Consider the following 25,945-nt stretch of genomic DNA (forward strand, 5'->3'; position numbering starts at 1 on the left):
GCTGCCACTGCGCTTTAAAACTGAAAGAATATATTACAGCACAGTGGCAGCCGATGTTAAAATCAAAGGGCCTTGCATGCACTAAGCTGCTTTCACTGCCTTTAACACGAAGGCAAATTTAAAGCATGCTGTGTAGTCCGTGAAAGCAGTTTAGTGTAGGCAAGGACTTTCGATTTTCTTTTTTTCTTTTTTATCAAGTCCTTTTCCTTAACTTTATTTAGGCAGTTCGTTTTGTGTTTGGTTCACAGAGTGAAAAGCTTTGACATTCATAAGGGTTGCCTTGTTGATTAAGGGGTGCCACTGCCCCTGGTTGCTGGGGCTGTCCATGTGGTACATTTTGCGTATGCGGATAATATCCAGTCCAGACTGATTAGCCATTTTCCGAACAAGTTGTACAATTTCATCAGCAGATTTGCTAGTTACCAGCTCTCCCTTCACTGCTCCGTTCAAATATTCTGCTATGAGCTTAGGATGGTGCATTTCTGGGGAGTATAATACATCACAATTTCGGGATTCCGTTTGGCAAAATCTACAACGTTTTCTTCTATAAACTCAGGCACCCCTTGAATTCTGTGCGTCCTTTGTGAAAACCAGGGTGAGCCTCTTGAGCTGGCATATGTACCGTCCTACTCCGTTCTGCAGCACGCTCTGCAGAAACATGCTTGGGGTTCCACGGGAGGTCATGCTGCAGACAGGGATCCGCACAGCACTGTCAGTGGAAGAGCAAACACACACGGCCGGACTTTCAATTTTCACATCGGCTGTGATCGTGGCAGCAGCTCAGTGCCCGCAAAGACCTTGGATTTTAATATCGGCTGCCACTGCGCTTAGTTACTGAAGTCCGATGTAAAGCGCGGTGGCAGCTGATGTTAAAATCAAAGGCCTTAGTTACAGTACACTTAGCCGGTTTTAAGAACTATGCTGCTATTAATCCAGGGGCACATTTACCAGTCCTGCGCAGCTTCCCACCAGAATCCGACGGCAATTATGAAGCACGGTGCCTGCCTGGAAAGGCAGGTGGCACGTGCCTTCAGGAAGAACGTCACATTCTTTAGCCCGACCCACCCCAGCTAAGCTTGCTTCAGCAAATCAGAACTGCTGGTTTTTGTGAGGGCGGGCAAGGGCCGATAGCAGACAAAGACAACAAAGGGATGCAAAATGAAATGCTTAAATGACGTCTCTGTAATTAGGAAGCATCGTGAGCTACTCCCAGAGGGTCGGCGAGCTACCGGTAGCTCGCGATCGACCGGTTGGAGACACCTGAGGTACGTTTTACAGACACATCAGAGGTCGCGCAATAGTATATAAGTAAGCCCAGCCATTTCCAAACATATTCAACCGTTTGCAAACCTATCCATCATGTATCCTTCCACCTATCATTTCACTCATCCATCCATCCCCTCATCCATCCTTTCACTCATCTCCATTATCCATCCACCATTTCACCCTATCCATCTGTACACTTATCCATCCACTCTTTATCCCATCCATCCATTCACTCATCCATTCAGCCATTTACCCTTTCACCAATCCAGCCATCCTTTCACTTACTAATCCTTCCACCCATCCACTATTTTAGTCATCCATCCTCCCTTTCTCTCTCCATCAACCCTTTCACTTAGCCATCCTTCCTTCCATCCACCCACCCATCCATCCATCCATCTACTCATCCACTCATGAATCCATCCATTGATCCTATCACTCATCCATCTATCATTTCACTCCTTCACACATCTATTCATCCTTTTGTCCATCTAACCTCCCTTTCACTCACTCATCCATCCTTACATCCACCCTTTCACTCATACGTCCATTCATTCACCCTTGCACTTATCAATCCATCAATCCATCCATCATTTCACTCATCCACCTACCCACCCATCATCCACCCAACCATCCACCCACCCACTATCCACCCACCCACCCATCCATCCATCCTTTCACCCACCCACTCCTCATCCATCCTTTCACCCACCCACTCCTCATCCATCCATCCTTTCACCCACCCACTCATCATCCATCCGTCCTTCCCCTCATCATCCATCCATCCTTTTCCCTCATCATCCATCCATCCTTTTCCCTCATCATCCATCCATCCTTCTACCCACCCACTCATCATCCATCCATCCTTCCCCTCATCATCCATCCATCCTTCCTTTCACCCACCGACTCTCCATCCATCCTTTCACCCACCCATCATCCATCCATCCGTCCTTCCCCCCACTCATCATCCATCCATCCTTCCCCTCATCATCCATCCATCCTTCCCCTCATCATCCATCCATCCATCCTTTCACCCACCGACTCTCCATCCATCCTTTCACCCACCCATCATCCATCCATCCGTCCTTCCCCTCATCATCCATCCATCCTTTTCCCTCATCATCCATCCATCCTTTTCCCTCATCATCCATCCATCCTTCTACCCACCCACTCATCATCCATCCATCCTTCCCCTCATCATCCATCCATCCTTCCCCTCATCATCCATCCATCCTTCCCCTCATCATTCATCCATCCTTTCACGCACCCCCTCATCATCCATCCATCCACCCTTCCCCCTCATCATCCATCCATCCACCCTTCCCCTCATCATCCATCCTTTCACCCACCCCCTCATCATCCATCCTTCCCCTCATCATCCATCCATCCCCTCATCATCCATCCATCCTTCCCCTCATCATCCATTCATCCTTCCCCTCATCATCCATCCTTCCCCTCATCATCCATCCATCCTTTCACCCACCCATCCATCCTTCCCCTCATCCATCCCCTCATCCATCCATCAGTCCCCTCATCCATCCCCTCATCCAGCCCCTCACCCATCCCCTCATCCATCCATCCCCTCACCCATCCATCCCCTCACCCATCCATCCATCCTTCCCCTCATCCATCCATCCTTCCCCTCATCCATCCATCCTTCCCCTCATCCATCCTGCCCCTCATCCATCCTTCCTTTCATCCATCATCCATCCTTCCCCTCACCCATCCATCCATCCCGTCCATGTATCCTTCCCCTCATCTATCCATCCATCCATCTCCTGATCCATCCATCCTTCCCCTCATCCATCCATCCTGCCCCTCATCCATCCTCCCTTTCATCCATCATCCATCCTTCCCCTCACCCATCCATCCTGTCCATTTATCCTTCCCCTCATCTATCCATCCATCCATCCATCTCCTGATCCCTCCATCCTTCCCCTCCATCCATCCACTCCATCCATCCTTCCCCTCCATCCATCCATCCTTCTCCTCATCCATCATCCTTCCCCTCATCCACCTTTCCCCTCATCCATCATCCTGCTACCCTTCCACCCATACATACAGCTATTTACATTTTCTCTCCATCCTTCCCCTCACTCATCAATCCATCCATCCTCTCTCATTAGCCATTTATTCAATCTTTCATTAATCCATTCACCCTTTCACTAATTTATCCAGCCATTCACCCATCCCTTCATTTACTTACTCGCCGACCTTTCCATATTAATTTTGAGCTGAGCCCTTTTGAGAAGAGGCCCATCAAGAACTTCACCCTCGCTGCAGGGGCCGTTCCAGGACTGGGACGGAAGCCACCCAGGGAGGAGACCGGATTCACCACAGGGGGGACAATAGCCACCACAGGTGGGGGTGGACTAGAGCCACAACATGGGGGGACAGGAGCCATCCCAGGCGTGGGGTGGACTGGAGCCACCACATGGGGGGACAGGTGCCATCTCTGAGGGGAGGGCAGGAGCCATCACAGGAGAGGGAACACAGGGGTGGGCATGCAGTATTATAGTGTCCTCTTGGGCTCCTCTCCTGCACAAGACAACGAGAAGACAGGCTCTCTGTCCAAAATGCCACCCCCCACTGTGATGTACAGTACTTACAGGAGATAAGAGAACTGATTGAACTGATTGTCCTCCATACTTTGTTAATCAGTGTGGGTGCGATTGTGCCATTTCTTTATTTTCTTACATTATAGACTGCATGTTTGAAGAACCGAGGATTGCTTACAATTTAGTGACAGTAATTAAGCACTGTGAAGAGAACCAAGTGCTGCCTCGGTGTAATCAGGGGTGTAATCTGGCCGAGTCTCGGATGTTTGGAGCCCTGGGTAGAAATGGAATGTGTGAGCCCCCCTCTAAATAGCAGAGACATGACACATTCAGGTCTGTTTGCATGTGAATAGATGTCGCTGCTCCTGAAGCTGCAGCCCCTCCCTCTCAGTCACCTTCGAAGCACCTCTTAACAGGTCATCAAGGGCTGGAGGTGTGAGGGTAGCCATCCCGCTGTGCCTCTCCAATGCTGCGGGGCATCTGAGGAGCTTTGGTGCAGCATCGGAGTGAAGAAAAGAGGTGGGTGCAAGCTGTGCCGGCTTTAGGGTGGAGCAACCGGTGCTCTGTTAAAATGACGGACAAATGGCGTCCGTTAAAGATTCCTTCACGGACAACGGACAGACGGCCGAAATTACGGACTGTCCGTGAAATTTACGGACGGTTGGTCACCCTACCTAGAACGGAGAAATCCTGCTGAGGCGCATGCAGTACTTTCACATCCATGTTATTCCCCATTACTAGTCACTAAACTCCTAATTGTGTGGTAATGGCAGTGAGGTACAGCACCAAAAGTGAATGTTGGCTGCGGAGTTACCAGCCCTCTGTTACAGTACAGCTTGTGAATTCCCCCTTTTTGTTTTAGTAAAATGAGGTTTAGATTACTTTATTTTCACAACAACGTTTCTGGCACTTTCTGCAGAGGTAAGCGATGTCCCATCAATGGTACCAATTTAATCTGATCCCCTTTGTTGTGGCTTTCCTCGGTGGTACTGAGGTGTTTGACTCAGGGCACGAGTCCTCAAAAAGTAGTGGGGGGACTCACCTAGTTAGTCAGTATGAAAGTGACAGCATGATGCGTGACATCACGGGACAGGACATCATGGTGCATTACATTGTCATCACAGGAATTGACATCATAACAAGTGGCATCACAAGCCACGACTTTAATATGTACGTGTGATGTAAAGTGCTCTGACTCTCTGCTTTGGGATGAGTAGCGCTATACAATAAAAAATAGTGGTACTTAAATTATTTCAATGCCTCCTCATGGATAGTAAGCGCTATATAAATTACATTTATTTTGTGTAAATACTAGGAGAGATCAACATATCTGACATTCTTACAGGTCATGCATAACTAGTAAACGTAGCATAAACAAAGTGAAAAGCTGCTTCTCATAAGTATGTGTGAAGTGCTAACCAGGTGTGAGCCTTTGTTTCCCCTCTGGTGCATTTGCTTCTAGGTGTGAGCCTCCTGACTGCTCCCAGCCAGCGGACTCAAACAAAAGAGGCCTGTTGACCCCTCAAATTCGGCCTTTGTTATGGGCCCAGCAGGAGTCTTAAATAAGAAAGACCTGTCCCCTCCTGCACGTTGTTGCTTGTTGCAAATGGAAAGCAGACCACGTGCACGAGTTTAGCACATTATTTAGTGGGGCTCAACTTCTTGACAGGGTGGACTGCGTTCACCCTGTGAAAATAGTGGGTGGACTCCGTCCATCCACGTGTACCCCCCGACTAGTGTCCTTGTTTGACTCATTAAAGTAGGGAAACCTTTTGTATAGCGCCAACTCTGCCGCCAGTCTGTCCCTGTAGCGCTGATGTAGACAGTACCTTCCTCCCGTAACACTGACCTGATCCAACAGTATCTATTGGCCTTGATTTAAAAAAAAAATGCATAATGCTCTGATTTTTCTCAAACCTGTTTTCGACCATATTTTGTTGCTATTGTTTTTAAGCACCGTGTGTTTTTTGCTCGCTGCTGTTCTCAAACATACAGCTTTCTTTTATTTTTTTAGGTTACAACAGACCTGAGACAGAAATGCACAGACTCCCATACGGGAACCTCTGCTTCTGCACCACTGGCCGCTGGAATCATCGCTCTGGCTCTGGAGGCAAAGTGAGTAATTAATGTCCCGCGCCAGTCATTTCAATAAGGGGGCGGGCCTACACGCCCCTTCCGGGTTTGCCTCGCCTCGGTCGGCCATGAGCTTTCCTCAGACTTGCTGACCGGTTTAAATACTTCACACTGTTTATTCAAGTTCTCTTCAAAGTTTGGCACTTCGTCTGCTGACATGTTCCAACTTCCAGGCTGGGAAAGTACCTGCGTAGATATATAAAATTAACCCTTGCCATACAGGGTGGCTCTGGTGCCAGTTGGACTTTTAGGTTGGAGTAGGGATCACTTATAGAAACAACCATTATTTTGGGAACCTACTCTATAAGGCAGTTGGCGAATGCTTTTTACGACCACTGAGATAAAACACTCCAATGCAAGCAGGTGCCGGGCAGGCTCTGGTCTGGTCTTGACTTTCAGCTGTCGTCCTTCCACTCCGCCTCCCATCCAGGCATAAGCCGCTCTTGCTGTAGCTCGGTTTGGTCAGTATTCAGTTTGTACCGATTCCATGTAGTTAATGGAAGGGAAAGTTGTAAAAACAATCCAGGGGTAGGAGCGGAGTCCATTGTCCAGGAGCCTGAGGTGAGCTCACATATCCTGCTACAGGCAGGAAGCATGGTTCCCGTGCAGCACCTCATGTTGTCCGTTCTAATTGCTAAGACTGTAGAAACTGGTTGTTCGCATGCGGTTGATGCTGTTGAATTGTATGAGAACAGTAGGCGCTGCATGGGAAAGACGGTGGGGCAGTCTCATTCTTTGTTGTATTTTAGCGGTAATCTCCTACGAACTGGCCTATAACGAATATTCTATAACGTAAATCCTGGCTCCAAAAAAAAAGGCAATTGTGGCACATGAATAAAAGGCTACTTCTGCAGCATATGTGGAATTATTTACTTATTTTTCTACAAAAAGATGACACAACTAAACACAATAATGGTTTTCCTAGGAAATAAAAGTATGTTAATTCAGCAGATAATCTTCAAATGTTATTCACTAACAATGAATGATTTTTATCATGCACAGGAACACTTCTTATCAATACTGTTTTTTCTACTTTCAAGTGAAATAGATTGCCATAAACGTATATAGTGATGCTGTAACGTATGGGCTAGATAATGGGGCATATGCTAACCTATATGCAGAAAGACAGCACATGCACCTTTGAAATGTTCTACTGGCCCAGTCTCCATATTTAGGGCCACATGTACGACAGTCAGGTTTTTCAAATTGCGATTATTAGCGACTTACAACTTGCAAGTTGCAAAACCTGATGTACAACAGGGTCTCAGACACTGTGATTCACAAATGTAAAGTAATGTAATGCGGTATTTGTAAAGCGCTGACTGCCACTCCGAAAGGAGCATCCTGGCGCTGCAAATGGGTCACAAGGGATCTGCCTCATTAATATTCATGAGGCAGGTCGCAATTGTCGACCCATTCTGAATGTCCAGCACTCACAGGGATGGTGGCCACCATGTCTTTGACTGCCTTTTAGGTTTCGCTGGGGGGCGGAGCCGTTAGGCTCCTCCTCCAGAGAAATCTGTAGTTTCTAGTATGGGTGACTTGAACACGCCCCTCTGCTTCATTGGCTAGCTCCATAAATGGAGACTAGCCTTTGGAACAGAGAGGCGTCCGTCAATGCCGGACCAGACACGGGGGCGTTCCCGAGATTCTTTGGCTTTTGCCGACGTCACGCGACGCCGGGAACGCCCCCGAGTCTGTTCCGGCATTGCCGGCACCTCCCTTGCTCCCCCTCCCGCTTGTTTTGGTGCCCGTCTTCTGCTCCGGCCGGCCCTCGTTCGCTCTCTCCTCCCCCTTTCCCGCCCCCTCCCGCTTCTCTCTAATGCCCGCCTTCCTGCTCCGGCCTCTCCTTTCCCGCCCCCTCCCGCTTGTTTTGGTGCCCGTCTTCTGCTCCGGCCGGCCGTCGTCAGCTCTCTCCTCCCCCTTTCCCGCCCCCTCCCTTTTAATTAGTAACCAGTCCGCTCCTTGGTGTTTTTCAGCATATGGTGTAAATATGTATCAGAGCTATGGCTATTTCAGATTTTGGTTGGTGTTGATTTCCACCGAGCCCGGTATGAATTGCTCTGGGTCGTGTGTTTTATTCTTTCAACGGCGTGCTTTACTTTGCTGTAGATCACACCAGGTTCGGAACCTCAGCCACTTTAAATCTATCTTGGCAAACTATCTCACGTCCACTCTTGGTCAAAAAATATTTTCGCCGCTTTAATTCATCACCCACACCAGTCTCAAAGACGTCTTCACCACTCGGGCAATAACGTCATGACGCCTGGATCACACGCCAGGCCACGATTTTCTGAGAAGCGCGTGGAAGTGGAACGCAACAGGAGGCGAAGTAGAAAGCGCTGGGCACTACACTACCCAGTAGTCTGCATGCGCGCACGCGCCTCAGTCATCGACTGCAACGGCCTTGTATGTCACGTGGGTAGCTTCAAACCAACCGGGTTTGAATGCTTTGGTGTCCCGGTCCGTAGTGTGCGCGAGCAGATCGATGTAAGATGGCGGCCATGGAACCGGTGAGTCTTCGTTAGCCGATAGGAGGAGGGGGTAGCACGCGCTATTCGGGACGGAGTGAGTGGGAGGGTCATCCAACCTCCGTCGCCCGGTGTTATTATGGGAAAGCATGTACTGGCAGAGTGTGGGTTTCGTAGAATGTTCTTAAACTAAATTTAGTAGCGCAGGGGTCTTAAACCGACCCGCCTTAGGCCTGTTTCTTTTATACCCGGTAGAGGTGGTCCTGGTAGTTGATGTAATCGATCTTCGCTCTACCGATCTTGCTGTATGTCCCTGTGTGTCTGCTTGCCTAAAGTACTGCCGCATGCCTGCCGCCTCCCCACCCCCGCACAAGCCGGTGCCAGCAGCCCTCCTAGGTCAGCGAGTGAACACTGGCCTGCCGGCTGCTGAGGCTGAGGTCACTATATATGTCATCTATAAACTAGGTTCCTTCAGCGGGTCCTGTTGTGGCCCCCGTTTAGGAAAGCCTTTCGTTTCTTATCCGATAATCAAGTGATCGTTTTAATTAAATTAAAGACTGAGGGAAACACTTTTTTTGAATGAAAATAATCATTCTTTTTTTTAACTTGTTCCTAGTTTACTCTTACGGAACTTGATTCCACATATGACCGTCATTTCTCTTTCAACAACCGGAACCTAAATCCTTAGATTGTAAAACTTTGCCAGACTCCATCTGGTATGTTTGGATTGTACTCTTTTATTGTCCGGCCATGGATTGAATTAATCTCGTCCACGCGTAATCCCACGTTTCTTATTCATTTGTCAAGCAGAGAGGAAGTCTGTAGCCGGGACAAGCAGAGTACAGTTCTGACCTGACCTTTCTGGGCAGTGCCCGGGACTTGCATTAGTGTGGCTATTTAAATCTTGTGCAGTGCCCTGCTGTTTGGCACTTTCTTGCTGCTCATATTGGGACCTGACATTTTAAAACTTGTGAATACAGGGGGCTCGAAGTCTTGATCATCCAACGCCGCGTATCAGCGGCATGTACTCCTACTATGGATCCTTTTGATTAACAGGGCAGGATGTATGTAGAAAGCACGGCAAGTCTTTTTTTTTTTTTTTTTTTTTTTTTTAATTATGGAGTTCATGTTGGTGACTTCACTTTCTGCCTGGGCATCCGCTTTACTTAACATTAGGTGCTATTTGTTAAATTTGTTTGAGTTGAACTATACAGTTGTTAACTGAAATACTTTTTTAGTGTTTATTTAGTTGGCACCGACTGTAATGTAAATTGACGTATGTGAGGGAATACCTCTAATGCAACCCATCTCTGTCAACGACCTGTATGTCACTATTACTTCTAGTTAGTGTGTTAAGTAGCCTTAACATCTGTGGTATAATCAAAGATGGTCACAATAGTCCGTGTTGTGGCTGCTGTGTTCTTGAGTACCCAATTCCTAGCACATAACAATCGTTTCCTGAAATATCATATGTTAATGTGTACATTTCTGCAAGGTAATTGAATGTAGTCTTTTCAGGTCCTGATTTCAACATTCTTTCATGGTTCTAACTTTCTTTCTTGTATGCTAGCAAATTCCTATGTGTCTCGCAATCTCTTCCACTGAGAGTCATGCAATGTTGGTAGTGAGTCTTTCCCCCTCAGCTTTCTTTCTTCCCTCTTACAGTTTCAGTTTCTCTCGTTCTCTCACTCTCTCTCCCCTCCTGCCGTCTCTTTTCCTCTCACCCCTCCTCTTTCCTCGCTCAATCTGTGCCCCTCGTGTCTGCTCTCTCTGGTCACCAGAAGAGACAGCGCCTCCCACCGCCGCAAAAACGCCCGCCATAGAAAGAGCGCAAGGGACAGGAAACGAATAAACAAGGGAAGGAAAGACACACAACCAAGAGTTGAACACTTAAAGCTGCTCCAGAGAGGGGGAGCCGAGCAGGTCCGCCTGGAAATGTACATGTGTAGAGACACTTCCTCGGGAAGGTCCCCCCCTCCCCCCGATCAGACCCTTTCAATTATTCAATAGCTAGAGCAGACCAAGTGACTGCCAGGTGCAATACATCAGGCTTAGGAAGGGCTTTCATTAGATTCAGAGAGATTCACGCTGCTCTCTCCCTCCATCCCTCCGCCCTCACTCCTGTGTGGGTGGCTCTGTGTGTGTGTGCGTGTGGGTGCAAATGCAATAGGTCTCACATTTGCGAAAGATTAAGCTATTGGCATTGTAAATGACAATGCCATTTATTTATCTGTTTTCAAAACCAACACATAAATAAAAAAAATTTGTCATTTACAATGACAATAGCTCTAACTTTTACAAAGGCGAAACCGTTGCATTGTAAATGCTTGTTGAATAAAGCAGTTTTTTTTAATGCAGTCTGTTTTTCTTAAAGGAAAACGGGATGCATTTCAAAAATAAATATGGCCAGTTTTCTTCATTTTTTTTTTTACAGTGGGAAGCGGACTATGGAAACACTGCCTGCTCTGGAAAAAATGTTGGTGGCCCCATTCACAAATTGGAAGGGACCCCTTCACGTTTGTGAATGGCTTATCACTAATTTGTAATTGGTGGTAATCTGTACAACTTTTGCGACTGCATTTACCGGTCGCTAAACATTCATACTTACCAGTGCGACTCACTATCAGTAAGGGATACACTTACATGCTCCTTCCTAATAGAGACTCTCAAATCCAATTTTGTGAGTCAGTAATAGGCTACAGACTCGCAAAATAGGGTTGGTACATAGGAAAATGCATTTAACCGTTGCATTTTGTGACCAGTAAAATGCCTGGTACATCTGGCCCTTAGTGTGTTAGGATATTTGAGGTTTCTCACATATGATCCTTCCATATGTTTATAATGAATGTGAGGAGCACATTCATGGCAAGCAGCGGAGGGGGGTAATTCATAGTGTGCAGTAGTTTGTTTGCACAATACATAGTTTATGAAACCAGCGAGAAAGTCCAGCCTGCCACTGTTCATAGTCCTAAACTACTGCATGCCTGTTTTCAGCTATACGTCAACAGCAGGTTATAGTTTATAAATCAACTATTATTCATGGTTGTCACTCAATCCATGTCCCACATCCTTGCCAAGGCCGAAGACTGCGACCTGGTAGTGGGGATACTGTGTTTCCACTCCTGGGAACAACACCATTCTTTTCCTTTGAAGGAAATGGCACATATAAACTCCATCGAGACACAGAGCAGTGGAGCTTGGCCACTAAAGCCTGCATTAATTTGTTCCTAATACGTTATTTTCCACCACAGCAAGAACCTGACCTGGAGGGATATGCAGCACCTGGTCGTCCAGACGTCTAAACCAATTCACCTGAATGCCAATGACTGGATCACCAATGGAGTTGGTCGCAAAGGTAAGACTGAAGCGGGAAGGTTTGGCCATGAAATGTCATCTTGCCTCTACCTAGAACCCATATACTGATGTATAGGAGAAACAGGTTCTATTGAACCTAGGACAATGATCTCAAGTGTCTACTGATGTGGATCGAGGCTTCCTCAATTCTGTACCGTGATCACGTATTCTACACTCAGAAGCTTATGATAAAGCACAGCACAGCATCCAGCTCTTTGCTCAGTGCTTGATGGCAGGTTTTTCCAACATTCTCGAAAGTTGCCCTACAAAGACTCTCCTTTCCATAATTCGATGTTGGCTGAGACATTAGAGTTGTCTCCTCCATGCACCAGTCTAATATTGTCACTTGTTTTGGTTTTATAGTCTCAAAACTCTAAATTCCTACAATGTGCAAATGCCCAGTATAATAACTCTGTAGGTTGAGTGCCCGGGCAGAGATAATTGTGTAACCCAGAGGTCACCTGCAGAGATCTGTCATAGTGACAGATCTCTGCAGGTGAAGATCCACTTAACTGGTTAACGTCATTGAGAATTTTAACAAAACAAGTATAATTGTTTTTAGGTCTCGCCTATTATACCCCGCAGGGATAAATAGGCGAGATTATAGTAAGCGGAAAAGAAAAGTCTACCTAGCCTTGGGATTGCGTACAGTTCATGTGAGCTATGCGCGTGCACATCATCGCCAGCCACATCACACACAACCATTTGTCTGATCCTTGGCATCAGACTTCAAAGGAATGTGCTCCTGCTCTCCCGCCCCGCCACAGCAATGCCAAGAGCTTGGTTTTTTTGGCATCCATTTCGTGGGGAAGCAGTGTTTTGTTCAGCATTCTTTGCACCTTTCTTTTTTTTTTTTTTCTGGACGAAAGTGAAAGCCTACCGTGCTTGTTTACAATAGCCTTGCTCCTCAAATGCTGTTGCTGTTTTGCCATCTCTCTAGGGACACTCGGCTTGAAAACACTCGACTTGCTAGCTGCAATGCTACATCTGCTATGCTTTGCCTCTAGACACGTTGATCCCTCACAGACTGTGCTGACTCTGCCCCTCCTGATTCTGAAACAGACCAACGCAGTCACCATGCAGTCTCTTCTCTCTGTCTTATGATGTCTGCCCTGCCACCATTTACTTTGGACCCTCATACCTCCTCACCCACCCTCACACCCTCTCACTCACCCTTACCCCCCTCACCCTCACCCACCCTCTAACCCTCACCCACCCTCTAACCCTCACCCACCTTCTAACCCTTACCCATCCTCTCACCCTCATACACCCTTTCACCCTCACACACTGTCACCCACCCCCTCACACCCCCTCACACCCTCACCCTCGCTCACCCTCACCCTCGCTCACCCTCACCCTCGCTCACCCTCGCTCACCCTCACCCTCGCTCACCCTCACCCTCGCTCACCCTCGCTCACCCTCACCCACCCTCACCCACCCTCACCCTCTCACCCTCTCACCCGCTCACCCGCTCACCCTCGCACCCGCTCACCCTCGCACCCGCTCACCCTCGCACCCGCTCACCCTCACACCCGCTCACCCTCACACCCGCTCACCCTCACACCCTCTCTCTCTCACTCTCACACCCCCCTCACTCTCACCCCCCTACTCTCTCACCCCCCTACTCTCTCACCCCCCTACTCTCTCACCCCCCTACTCTCTCACCCCCCTACTCTCTCACCCCCTCACACTCTCACCCCCCTCACTCTCTCACCCCCTCACTCTCTCACCCCCTCACTCTCTCACCCCCTCACTCTCTCACCCCCTCACTCTCTCACCCCCCTCACGCTCTCACCCCCTCACGCTCTCACCCCCTCACTCTCTCACCCCCTCACTCTCTCACCCCCCTCACTCTCTCACCCCCTCACTCTCTCACCCCCTCACTCTCTCACCCCCCTCACTCTCTCACCCCCTCACTCTCTCACCCCCTTACTCACTCACCCCCTTACTCTCTCACCCCCTTACTCTCTCACCCCCTCCCTCACTCACCCCCTCACTCTCACTCACCCCTCACTCTCACTCACCCCCTCACTCTCACTCACCCCCCCTAACCCTCACCCCCCCTAACCCTCACCCCCCCTAACCCTCACCCCCCCTAACCCTCACCCCCCCTAACCCTCACCCCCCCTAACCCTCACCCCCCCTAACCCTCACACCCCCTAACCCTCACACCCCCTCACTCACACTCACGCACCCCCGCACCCTTGCACCCCCGCACCCTTGCACCCCCACACCCTCACCCCTTACCCTCACCCCCTCACACACCCTCATCCCCTCACCCTCCCTCACACACCCTCACCCACCCTCACCCTCACCCTCCCCCTCACTCACACCCCCTCTCACCCCCTTCCCCCTCACTGTCACATCCCCCTCACACACCCCTCACACACACCTCACCCTCACACACCCTCCCCCCACACACTCCCCCCTCTCACCCTCACGCCCCCTCTCACCCTCACGCCCCCTCTCTCCCTCACGCCCCCTCTCTCCCTCACGCCCCCTCTCTCCCTCACGCCCCCTCTCTCCCTCACGCCCCCTCTCTCCCTCACGCCCCCTCTCTCCCTCACGCCCCCTCTCTCCCTCACGCCCCCTCTCTCCCTCACGCCCCCTCTCTCCCTCACGCCCCCTCTCTCCCTCACGCCCCCTCTCTCCCTCACGCCCCCTCTCTCCCTCACGCCCCCTCTCTCCCTCACGCCCCCTCTCTCCCTCACACCCTCGCACCCCCACACCCTCGCACTCACACACCCTCACCCACCCTCACCCCCACCCTCGCCCACCCTCACCCCCACCCTCGCCCACCCTCACACACCCTCACACACCCTCACCCTCCCTCGCTCACCCTCACACACCCTCACCCTCCCTCGCTCACCCTCACACACCCTCACCCTCCCTCGCTCACCCTCACACACCCTCACCCTCCCTCGCTCACCCTCACACACCCTCACCCTCCCTCGCTCACCCTCACACACCCTCACACACACACGCCCTCACACACACACTCACCCTCACACTCACCCTCGCCCACCCTCACCCACTCACCCTCACCCGCTCACCCTCACCCGCTCACCCTCACCCGCTCACCCGCTCGCCCTCTCCCGCTCGCCCTCTCCCGCTCGCCCTCTCCCGCTCGCCCTCTCCCGCTCGCCCTCTCCCGCTCGCCCTCTCCCGCTCGCCCTCTCCCGCTCGCCCTCTCCCGCTCGCCCTCTCCCGCTCGCCCTCTCCCCCTCACCCTCTCCCCCTCACCCTCACGCCCTCGCCCTCTCCCGCTCGCCCTCTCCCGCTCGCCCTCTCCCGCTCGCCCTCTCTCCCCCTCACCCTCTCCCCCTCACCCACTCTCCCCCTCACCCACTCTCTCCCTCACCCACTCTCTCCCTCACCCACTCTCTCCCTCACCCACTCTCTCCCTCACCCACTCTCTCCCTCACCCACTCTCTCCCTCACCCACTCTCTCCCTCACCCACTCTCTCCCTCACCCACTCTCTCCCTCACCCACTCTCTCCCTCACCCACTCTCTCCCTCACCCACTCTCCCTCACCCACTCTCCCTCACCCACTCTCCCTCACCCACTCTCCCTCACCCACTCTCCCTCACCCACTCTCCCTCACCCACTCTCCCTCACCCACTCTCCCTCACCCACTCTCTCTCCCTCACCCACTCTCTCTCCCTCACCCACTCTCTCTCCCTCACCCACTCTCTCTCCCTCACCCACTCTCTCCCTCACCCACTCTCTCCCTCACCCACTCTCTCCCTCACCCACTCTCTCCCTCACCCACTCTCTCCCTCACCCACTCTCTCCCTCACCCACTCTCTCCCTCACCCACTCTCTCCCTCACCCACTCTCTCCCTCACCCACTCTCTCCCTCACCCACTCTCTCCCTCACCCACTCTCTCCCTCACCCACTCTCTCCCTCACCCACTCTCTCCCTCACCCACTCTCTCTCACCCACTCTCTCTCACCCACTCTCCCTCACCCACTCTCCCTCACCCACTCTCCCTCACCCACTCTCCCTCACCCACTCTCCCTCACCCACTCTCCCTCACCCACTCTCCCTCACCCACTCTCCCTCACCCACTCTCCCTCACCCACTCTCCCTCACCCACTCTCCCTCACCCACTCTCCCTCACCCACTCTCCCTCACCCACTCTCTCTCCCTCACCCACTCTCTCTCCCTCACCCACTCTCTCTCCCTCACCCACTCTCTCTCCCTCACCCACTCTCTCTCCCTCACCCACTCTCTCCGCCTCACCCACTCTCTCCGCCTCACCCACTCTCTCCGCCTCACCCACTCTCTCCGCCTCACCCACTCTCTCCGCCTCACCCACTCTCTCTCCCTCACTCACCCTCCCAACAAAGCATAGCAAAACAAAACATAGCAAAACATAGCCTAAAGCATAGCATAGCAAAACCAAGCATAACAAAACCTAGCATAGCACAACAAAACCTAGCATAGCACAACATAACAAATCAAAGCATTGGATAGCAAAACAAAACTTAATAGCAAAACAAAACATAGGATAGCAAAACAAAACCTAGCACAGCATCACTCCACTCCACACCACCACAGCATCAGTCAGGGTGCACAACATCACTATGTGCTACCACAGCATCACTGAACGCCACAGCATCACTCTTTCGCCATCACAACATCACTTAAAAAAACCCACCCTGGACCCCTCTAAGCCAGAAAGTTTCCGGCCTATCTCGCTGCTTCCTTACTTGGCCAAAGTAATGGAGGCACACGTCAATTCTACTCTGACGGATTTTCTGGAGACTAATGGGATCTTGGAGGAGTCTCAGAACGGATTCCGTGCCAAACATAGCACGGAGTCAGCCTTACTGGCCGTCACAGAACATCTAAGGGTGGCACAAGACAGGGGTGACACCTCAGCTGTGGTGCTGCTAGATTTGAGTGCGGCGTTCGACACCGTCTCCCATGGGATCCTAGTCAAGAGGCTATGGGAGATAGGTGTCAGAGAGGATGCTCTGGACTGGTTCGTGTCATTTCTATCTGACCGTTCCTTCCAGGTTCATGCCCCCCCGTACTCATCCGGCAGTTTTCCATTGGGCTGTGGTGTTCCTCAGGGCTCTGCCCTCAGCCCCACGCTGTTTAATGTGTATGTCCGCCCCCTGGCCACATTGGCCAGGGAACGTAACATCGAACTAATATCTTATGCGGACGATACACAGCTGATCTTCACCTTCTCTAATAACATCGTTGGTGATCAAGCCAAATTCCAAGAGGATATCGTGGCCATTTCCAGCTGGCTTACGGAGAACTGTCTTCAGTTAAATTCATCTAAGACTGAAGTCCTCCTGGTTGGCCCGGACACTCAAAAGTGGGACGAGCGGTGGTGGCCCCCTACATTGGGCTCACCGCCTATGCCCAAGAAGGAAGTTAAGAATCTAGGTGTGATCTTAGATGATGCTCTCACCCTGGATTCCCATGCGAAGAGGACGCCCTGCAGCTCACTCCTTGTGCCCCCTTTGCCACGCACCTTTTTGGGATGCAGGCTGCTCCCTGCTTTATTGGCCGATTATTTGATCTAAACAAATTTTCGGTGCGATATTGCTCTTTATAAATGTTCTATATTGTGTGGATATTGCTCAAAACGTAAACCTGTTAGAAACTAAACTCATCCACCATTGATGTACCACAAACTTTAATGTCTTGTATGTCTGTTCTCATGTAATCTATAATATACTACATGGTTAAACACTTATAAGGTCCCAAAGGCAAGACCTATTGGCTATGCCAATGCTTGTTTTTTGTTTTGTTTTTGTGGACTGTGCTTACTTGCCACTCCTTAGTACCGCCTAGTATTAATTTGTAACCTCCCATGATGACTGGTCCTTTTACTTCTGTTACACGTTATGTCTTAATTTCAGTCTGAGAGCACCATTTTCTTTAATGATTTTCTTTACTGCAAGCACGACCAGCTTTCCTGCACCGGCGCCGCTTTGCTTGAACCGTTTCATCTACCTAATTTTTTTTTTAGGTTTCGCCTATTATCATTCGCTTGCGAATGTAATAGGCGAGAATTCAAGTGCTCCATCGACTCGTCAAACCACTGCGGTTTTTTCACAGTGCATGTGAGTCACGTGACCACAAAAGCGGGTCACGTGACCACACAAGCACGTGCATCTCCCTAATCCGCCTGCCACACTTCTCCTCCCCTCGCTCGCATTCCCGCCCCCCCACCAGGCTCTCCCGCCCCCATCCGGCTTCCCTCCGGCCACTTGCCAGCATATCAACACTGTAAATTTATGAGGAGAAAGCAACAAGATAATTTTAATAGCAGCATACTCGGTTGTCATGTTGATGGCAACGTGCCAGAAAAGACTTAACTAAAACCACTCGTAGCAAATGCTACCCGTTCACAACGGCTACAGAGGCGCTTCGAAGCCAATGCGATTCACTTTAACCATGAACAAGCACTGGCGTTGCCAATAGGTTTTGCATTTGGAAAGTTGGAGCTTTTGGTTTTGTAAATGACATTTTATATTTATACATTATTGACAATGCCAATAGCTCCAACTTTCCAAATGCGAAACCTATTGGCAACGCCAGTGCTTGTTAATTATGGCAGCACACTGTAACTGTAGCGGCCGCGCGCCTTTCTTTTCCTTGCAACTTGCTCCTTTTAATCTGTATTATATATTTTTTACAAGCACAGCACGCTTTAACTTTAGCAGTTGCCCCCTTCTGTTCTTTGTTCTTGTTAAGGCAGCGCAACAGCTTGATCCTCCTTGCCATCCCTCCCCGGGTGCGTGCTGCTAAACTTTCAGCATTAGCAACAACATGAGCGCCTGCTTGACTTGCAGCCTTTGCCAATGCTTGAGTTATTGTATTGCTGTGATGCCTAAAACCGCTTTACTGATCAAATCAGATGTTTGCTAAATTGGCCGGATTTTATCTTGAAGTTTTTTCTCCTCCTCATTCGGAATAACATTTGACCTCCAGTGTACTGAACAAATGGTGTTTCCACTCCTTTTACATATGCTAAGGTATGGTGACTGATTGTGGACACCTTCAAAGCGCCAATTCCGTGATTGTGGTTAGGAGGCGCTAGAGTGCAGAGCAAAGCAGCACAAGGTCTGCAACATGCATCAGTGTGCGTCCAGTCCTGGAGGTTGCTTTTCAATGGTTCTTCAGTGACCGAAACAACACACATTGGCAATGCAAAAGGTCTCGCATTATTTGGATGTAGGGCTATTAGCTTTGCAATTGTAAAAGTAATATGGCGGACAAACAACTTTTTGTTCTATGTATTTGCTCTTGTAACCAAAGTCAATAAATAAAACATTTATTAAAAATATATATAATTGTTTCCTGGACATATTACTTTTCTATTTACAAAGCCAATAGCTATGCATTTAACTAATGCGAGACCTACTGCATTGCAAATGCTTGTTAAATGTATGCTTTTATAATTCTTAATGTTTTAGAAATTGTAAACCAGTTTATCGCCTGCTTGTTTCCCTACTAAAAAGGAGTCTAATATATATGGTGGCTGCTCAATAAAAAAAATGGGTCTTTCTCTGTTCACAGTGAGCCATTCATACGGTTATGGCCTGCTTGATGCTGGTGCCATGGTGTCTCTTGCCAAGAACTGGACTACTGTGGGGCCACAGAGAAAATGCGTCATTGACATGCTCACTGAACCAAAGTAAGTAACTGCCATTGAATATTTTTGCTGTCATGCAAGACAACATGTTTTTCGATGTTCCACATGCTACATGCAGATAGATGTAAACCTGTTTCATTTGGTTTCGTCAGAGAGCTGCCAATACCTCTGATTAGCCAGAGTGGGAAACAACTGCTTTCTGCTCATCCGGTTCATACTAAATGTGTGCCTGGGTTTATGCTGAATAGTGTTTTCTGTAGGAGTCTGTGTGTGTGTATATAGAATACATGGGATTTTGTAATCCCTATATAAATGCCAGTACCTTGTTTCTTTATAATCGGCAACTTGTGACGCACCCAGTCACCGATCGTCAAGAAAAGACTCAGAACTCGACTGTTGTAAGTTATTACAGTTGAGTTCTGATATCACAATGTCTGCTGCCAGCAACTAAGGTGACAGAGCCGGACTGGCGTAGCAGGCATCGGACATTTATTTGGGAGGCTGGGGGCTGGATTTGGAGTGCTGCGGGGTATTTTTGTCACTGGGGGCCAGTTTTGCAGCGATGCTACAATATCGGCCCAAGTAACAAAAGTAGCAGTGGTGAGGGCCGGCTTTGTTTAGCAGTAGTGCTTCATGCTGTGCTAATATTTTAAATGTGCTTTATAGAATAATGTGTATTATTATAAATCACATTTTAAATGCAAAACGTTGTAAGGGAATGTAAAATGTAGGAGGCTATTAACAAACTTAAATATACATGTACAAGATTGTTCGGACAATTTTGAGTAACTTTACTACTTTTGGCTATTCTCCATTTACAAGTATGGTTACTAAAATGTATACCTGCATGTTCCCACCACTTGAAACATGGCGGATGGCATACGTGATGGCAAAGTTATTACTGGTAGTAACTTTACAACCCTATTTAATCTTCCACACACTTTGTGGACACCTTTTCAATTAGGATCGAGGTCCAACTACTGTAGGTATAGGGGAAATTAATAACAATTGTTAATGTTTTAAATTAACAATTTAAATTAAGAATACTAAAGTAAATTGAAATTATTTTTTGTAAGTATTTTTTTTAAACTTGATTTTTTTAAGTATTAAACAATACTAAGTTATGTATCAAATTAATTAAAATGTTTTTTTAGAAAATTATATTTCGAAATGAAAGCTATTAAACTATTGTTTAATAAAACATTAATATTTACTTATTTACATTAAAATTTATTTATATATTTTTAAAAAGTTAACACCTTCGCTGCGGCGGCTATTCCGCCGCAGCGCTAAGGGGCGGGGGGGGGGCCGCGTGGCGCGCCCATGCTGGTGACAGAAGCGCTCCGTCAACAGCCTCGGTTGAGCTATGCTCATGACAGAGCGGTTCCATCATGGCCCCGCCCGCTCAATAGAACGCGCCGCGCAGGGGCGAAATCAGCGCCTCGCAGGCGCGTCGGGCGGATCATGACGGAACCGCTCCGTCATCAGCACAGCGCCACCGGGGCTGATGACGGAGCGGTTCAATCATCAGCACGGAAAAGGTTAAAATGTATTCCTTTAACCCCATTTCCTAATACGGTAATTCCCTACCTAGAGTATTTTCCAAGGGAGGGTGTTTCTGCACCTATGTGTAGCAGTAGGTGGTGCTTCATTTACTCCAGCTCTGAACTGGAATACACTTTAAACTGTTATGGGTCCTTTTTGGCTGAAGACTCTATAGAAGTGCAGTTTGCGAATAGCAATGTGCTTGCTGTTTTATATGGTGCATTACCCAGGAGGACACATCAGTCTCCTCAGACAACTGTATACTAAGCATAATAAAGCACAGCTACTGCATAGAACTGGAGACCCTGCAACCCATTCTTCCAAAGAAAATACCCTTAAGGGAACAAGAACTCATGCAACTGCAGCAGAATATCAAAGACCTCATTAAAAAAATCGATAGAAAGAGTTCCTCACCCCGCCCCCTCCCCATGGAGACAGGAAGAGGTATCTACTCTGCATACTTCTAAGTACCCAAACTAGACCTATCACTGAGACCTATACTAGACCTCTGATATCTAAACAAGTTTATACGAACACAACACTTCAAGATGACCACACTACATGAGGTAATCCCACTCCTAAAGAGGGAAGATTACATGGCCACTATAAACCAAAGACGAGAGACGTTCCCTCCGATTCATCTTAGCCAAGGTACACTACCACTTTAGAGTGTTACTCTTTGGAATAAAATGTGTACTAAGGATGTTCACAAAATGCCTAGCTGTAGTAGCCGCACACCTGAGAATACTGGGTATACCACGTTCACCCTGCACTCCCAGCGATCACCCTGCACTCCCAGCGATCACCCTGCACTCCCAGCGATCACCCTGCACTCCCAGCGATCACCCTGCACTCACACTGATCACCATGCACTCACACTGATCACCATGCACTCACAACATTCACCCGCTCACCCTGCTCTCACAGTGATCACTCTGCCCTAAAAATTCGCTTGCATTGTTCACTCTGTACCTCACCCTGCAGTCACACAAGCACACTTCTCACCCTGCACTCATGTGACACTTCACTCATCTGTCCCCCCCACCCTTACTGCTCAATCTGTAGCTCACTCAAACAAAGCCATCACTAACCATGCACTAATTCGTCCCACACTGCACTTACAGCCGAACCCAAATTCATATGGAATGCCCTATACATAGGAGCCCCGGCAGCAGTGACCTATAGGCTCCAAGTTACGCAAAACTGTGCTGCCCGACTACTGTATAACATTCCCCGCTGGCAGTCAGCCAAGAAAGCTCTGAAAGAACTTCACTGGCTCCCAGTAGCGGCCAGAGTGCAGTTCAAGGCCATGTGCATTGTGCACAAATCTTTTCATCGCACCGGCCCGGCAATTCTGCACCCCATAGCTACGCCTTATGCACCGTCCTTAGCCTTGCGCTCTAGTTCTTTACAGCTTGCAACTACTACTAAAATCAACAAAGCTCGCTGGGGCGGTCGCTCCTTTTCCCATACTGTGGTCAAGCTTTGGAACTCTCTCCCCCTTTCCGTTCGAGAGAACAATAACCGTATGTCCTTCAGAAAGGCCTTAAAAACGCACTTGTTCGCAAAAGCTTGTTGATTCACCCTGAGCTCGCCACAAGCAATCAGTCCAAAGCGCTGCGAGGCCTCCGGGTAGTTACCCGCTATATAAGTGCAATTTTTCATTTCACTCACCCTGCAGTCACTCCTTTTACCCTACTCTCACACTGTTGCATTGCTCACCGTGCAGTCACATGGGCACTCGTGCAGAAGGTTAAAGTGCCTGGTACAAAGAAGATGTACCATGCACATCACAGAACTGAGTGAGAGTAAACTATGAGTAGCGCTATAAAAAAATGAAATGTTAGTCAGACAGGTGATATAGAGAGATGAGGTGTATTGTTGGTGAGTGATACTGAGGGAATTCATGGAGAAGGTGGATAGACTGTTGCACCGTGTGCGACCAGTGCTGCTGCACCCCCCCCCCCCCCCGAAGTTCGCGTCTAGTGGATCCCCTGCTTCTGCCTATTATTTATATTTGTAGTGCGCTACTGTTACCAAAAGGAGTCCTGGGGCTAATAACCATCTGCCTGCAATGTGAGAGAGGGATCCGGGGCTGGGAGAGGAGAGAAGAGAGGGATGGAAGGAAGGGGGTGAGAGGAAAGGGGCATGGGTAAACTGCTTAACTCTGCACAAGACTGCCACGGTTTGAATGCACCCTTGCTGCTCCCGGCCATGGCCAGGTGAGCTTCTAATGTGGCAGCGTGTATTTCAGCGGATTGGGAGGCCCTTCACAGAGGTTGACTAGACATCTTTCTGATGTTAATTGCTGTATTTTGGTTATAAACTGGTACTGATGGGGTGAAATCTTTCCTCAGTATTACTGTGTTTAAAATAATTCTAAATAATAAAGCAATGCTACCCCAGAATACGCAGCATCGCAGAACATTATTTACATTTTCTACTCGCACAATTTAGTCAAGCCTGTCACATAATTTGGTCCTCACCTTCCTCATAACCTAGAGGTTTAGAAACTTTTGTCAGGAGGGGGTCCTTGCGCTTCAAAATGTTGACAGGGGGGTCTCGACATCCAAAAGTTTGAAGACCTCTGATCTAGTGGTTGTCACTGCAAAGGTTCAGAAAGAAGTGGAATGGTAGAACACAAGGAATGTAACGGTAGGACTATTTTTAAACTACCAGCTCCCACAAGGGTTGAGGAGCCCACCTGGAAAACTTTAAGGTCAGGGGCCTCTGAAGCGGGTACAGTGAAACATATACGCCCAGTGGGACTGAAGATTGTCTTCCTAGCATTAAACGCCTTCCATGCACATGTAAAAGGACAGACCGTGCTGATCCAAGTGGTAAACACCAGGGCAATGTTCTACCTCAATAGAAAGGGAGGAACAAAGATGTTCCTACTATCAAAACTAGAACAGGAGAGATGAAAGTGGACACTCCAATGTTACACAACTCTCATGGTGATACACCTCCCAGAAGAACAGAACACTGAGGCAGACATACTAAGCAGAAAAGGTGATAAAACAAGAGGTGCTGGAAGACGTGTTCAGGAAATTGGGCACTCCAAACCTAGATCTATTTGCAAGCACAGAGAATGCAGAATTTCAAGACTTCATGTCTGGATAGCCAGACCACCAGTCCAAATGGAATGTCCCATCGATAAATTGGTCAGGGAGTTGTATACGCCTCTCCACCAATTACCCTGATAAAAAATGTATTGAACAAATTCAAACCGTCAAGGATGCCACTCCTACTTTCCTCAAGGTGGGTCAGATAGATATGGTACTCTGACCTACTGGAGACGTCCAGTGGGCTGATCATATCCATAAAGACATTGCTGAACCTACTATCTATGGAAAATGGGAAGATATGTGATCCTGGTCGGGCGCCAGGACGCTCCTTGGCTGGAGCATCTGTGCGCCTAATAAAAACACATAACATAACATAACAGAGGCAGCCACACTCAATTTAACAGCATGGCTCCAAATACCAAGAAATCAGAAATTCTCAGCTGCCCCCTGCCCCCTCCCCCAAGCAGTGGAAATACTTGGGGAAGCAAGAAGACCGAGCACACAAGTGCTACACAGCCACGTGGATCAAATGCATCCAATGGTGCCGGGGTCACGAAAAAAGGAGGATAGAGCACAGCTTGGTACTAACACACTTCACTCACCTACTGGACAATGTTAACAGCTTCTTCATGCTACTGGCTTTGACAAGTTCCAAGAAGGATCAAAGGAGGTGGAACCACTAAGATCAGCGCCAATGTGGAACTTGAACATAGTATTCACACTGCTGATGGTAGACCTGTTTGAACCCATGCACAGGGCAGAACTGAAGTTCCTAACTCTCAGAACTGCCTTTCTAGTAGTGATCACATCGCTTTGCAGGGTGAGTGAGCTACAAATACTTACCAACTTAGACTCATACTTCCAAAACCACAATGATAAGATGGTGCTAAGGACAAATTTACAATTTCTACCAAAAGTAGTTTCACAATCCCACTTCAACCAGAGCATCCAACTACCGACCTGTTAGACCTGGCACCTTATGGTGTGTTTCCTCTGTCTTTTTGCTTTCTGACCTCCTGGTTTTGGTGGTATGCTGGACATCATTTTTGCTGGTTTATTGTTTCTGCCCCCTTTAGTACTGCTGATCAGTACTAAAGTGCAAGTGCTCCTACTATAAATTGAGTTATGGGGTTGGTTTTTCCCTGATTGGTCAATTTGAGTTACTAATAAGTCCACAGCAATGTGCACAGGTGTGCCAAGGACCCATAATTTAAATGCTACTGGTGGGCCTGCAGCACTGATTGTGCCACTCACACAAGTAGCCTCTCAAAAGTGTCTCAGACCTGCCACTGCACTGTTTAAGCGCAGTTTCTAGGGCCGCCACCTTCTATTAGGTAGATCTCCACACTGAATTTCTAGAAGATTATTTTCTATTTGAGATTTTCTCCTCCACCCACTGTTTTACCCAGTTCCTTCCCATGCTCAAGGGCATGCTGTGGCATACTTCTGACATTTCAAGACTCTGTCCACAGTAGGCTCATTAATCCCAGGGTGGACAAAAGTGCAAGGCCTCCCCTACTGATACCTTCTACATGTAGAACTTCCGGACTTCCTTGTTGCTACTGCCAGTAAGAAGGTCGACTACCAGACTACTAACGATGCCCCTCCACCAGATGAGGAAAGCAAACATGTAGCCGCTGAGGGGCAAAGGGTGGCCACGCAATAAGCCAACCATTGGCGTATTGCTAAATCTGTTGGGCTGCTCTCCAGATCTCCCAGAACCCACAGAGATCAGCTGTGGAGTGCCTCATGGCTCCTCCCTGAGCTCCACTCTCTTCAACTTCTACGTGGCCCCACTTGTCGCTATTGTCTGAAACCAGTCTCAACATAGTCTCCTAAGCCGATGACACCCTGCTGCTTTTCCCCCTCATCGACGAACCCACAGCTGCCAAGATCAACTTCCACAACTGGACGAAGGCAGTCGCCC

At 48.7% G+C, this 25,945-nt stretch overlaps 1 protein-coding gene and 1 pseudogene across 1 annotated transcript in view; one reads left to right on the forward strand and one right to left on the reverse strand.

Annotated features, from left to right (window-relative positions):
* FURIN (furin, paired basic amino acid cleaving enzyme) overlaps positions 1 to 25,945 on the forward strand; it is a 375,254-nt gene that overhangs the window by 305,232 nt on the left and 44,077 nt on the right. Inside the window, exons 10-12 of the mRNA XM_086950518.1 lie at positions 5,836 to 5,936; positions 11,677 to 11,780; positions 19,330 to 19,447. Of these exons, the coding sequence (XP_086806644.1) occupies positions 5,836 to 5,936; positions 11,677 to 11,780; positions 19,330 to 19,447 (323 nt within the window). The remainder of the gene's footprint in view (positions 1 to 5,835; positions 5,937 to 11,676; positions 11,781 to 19,329; positions 19,448 to 25,945) is intronic.
* LOC147663329 (large ribosomal subunit protein mL43 pseudogene) lies at positions 214 to 684 on the reverse strand (annotated as a pseudogene).

The sequence above is a fragment of the Lissotriton vulgaris genome, unplaced genomic scaffold, assembly GCF_964263255.1.
Source record: "Lissotriton vulgaris unplaced genomic scaffold, aLisVul1.2 SCAFFOLD_802, whole genome shotgun sequence".
In the NCBI taxonomy this organism is placed as follows: Eukaryota; Metazoa; Chordata; class Amphibia; order Caudata; family Salamandridae; genus Lissotriton; species Lissotriton vulgaris.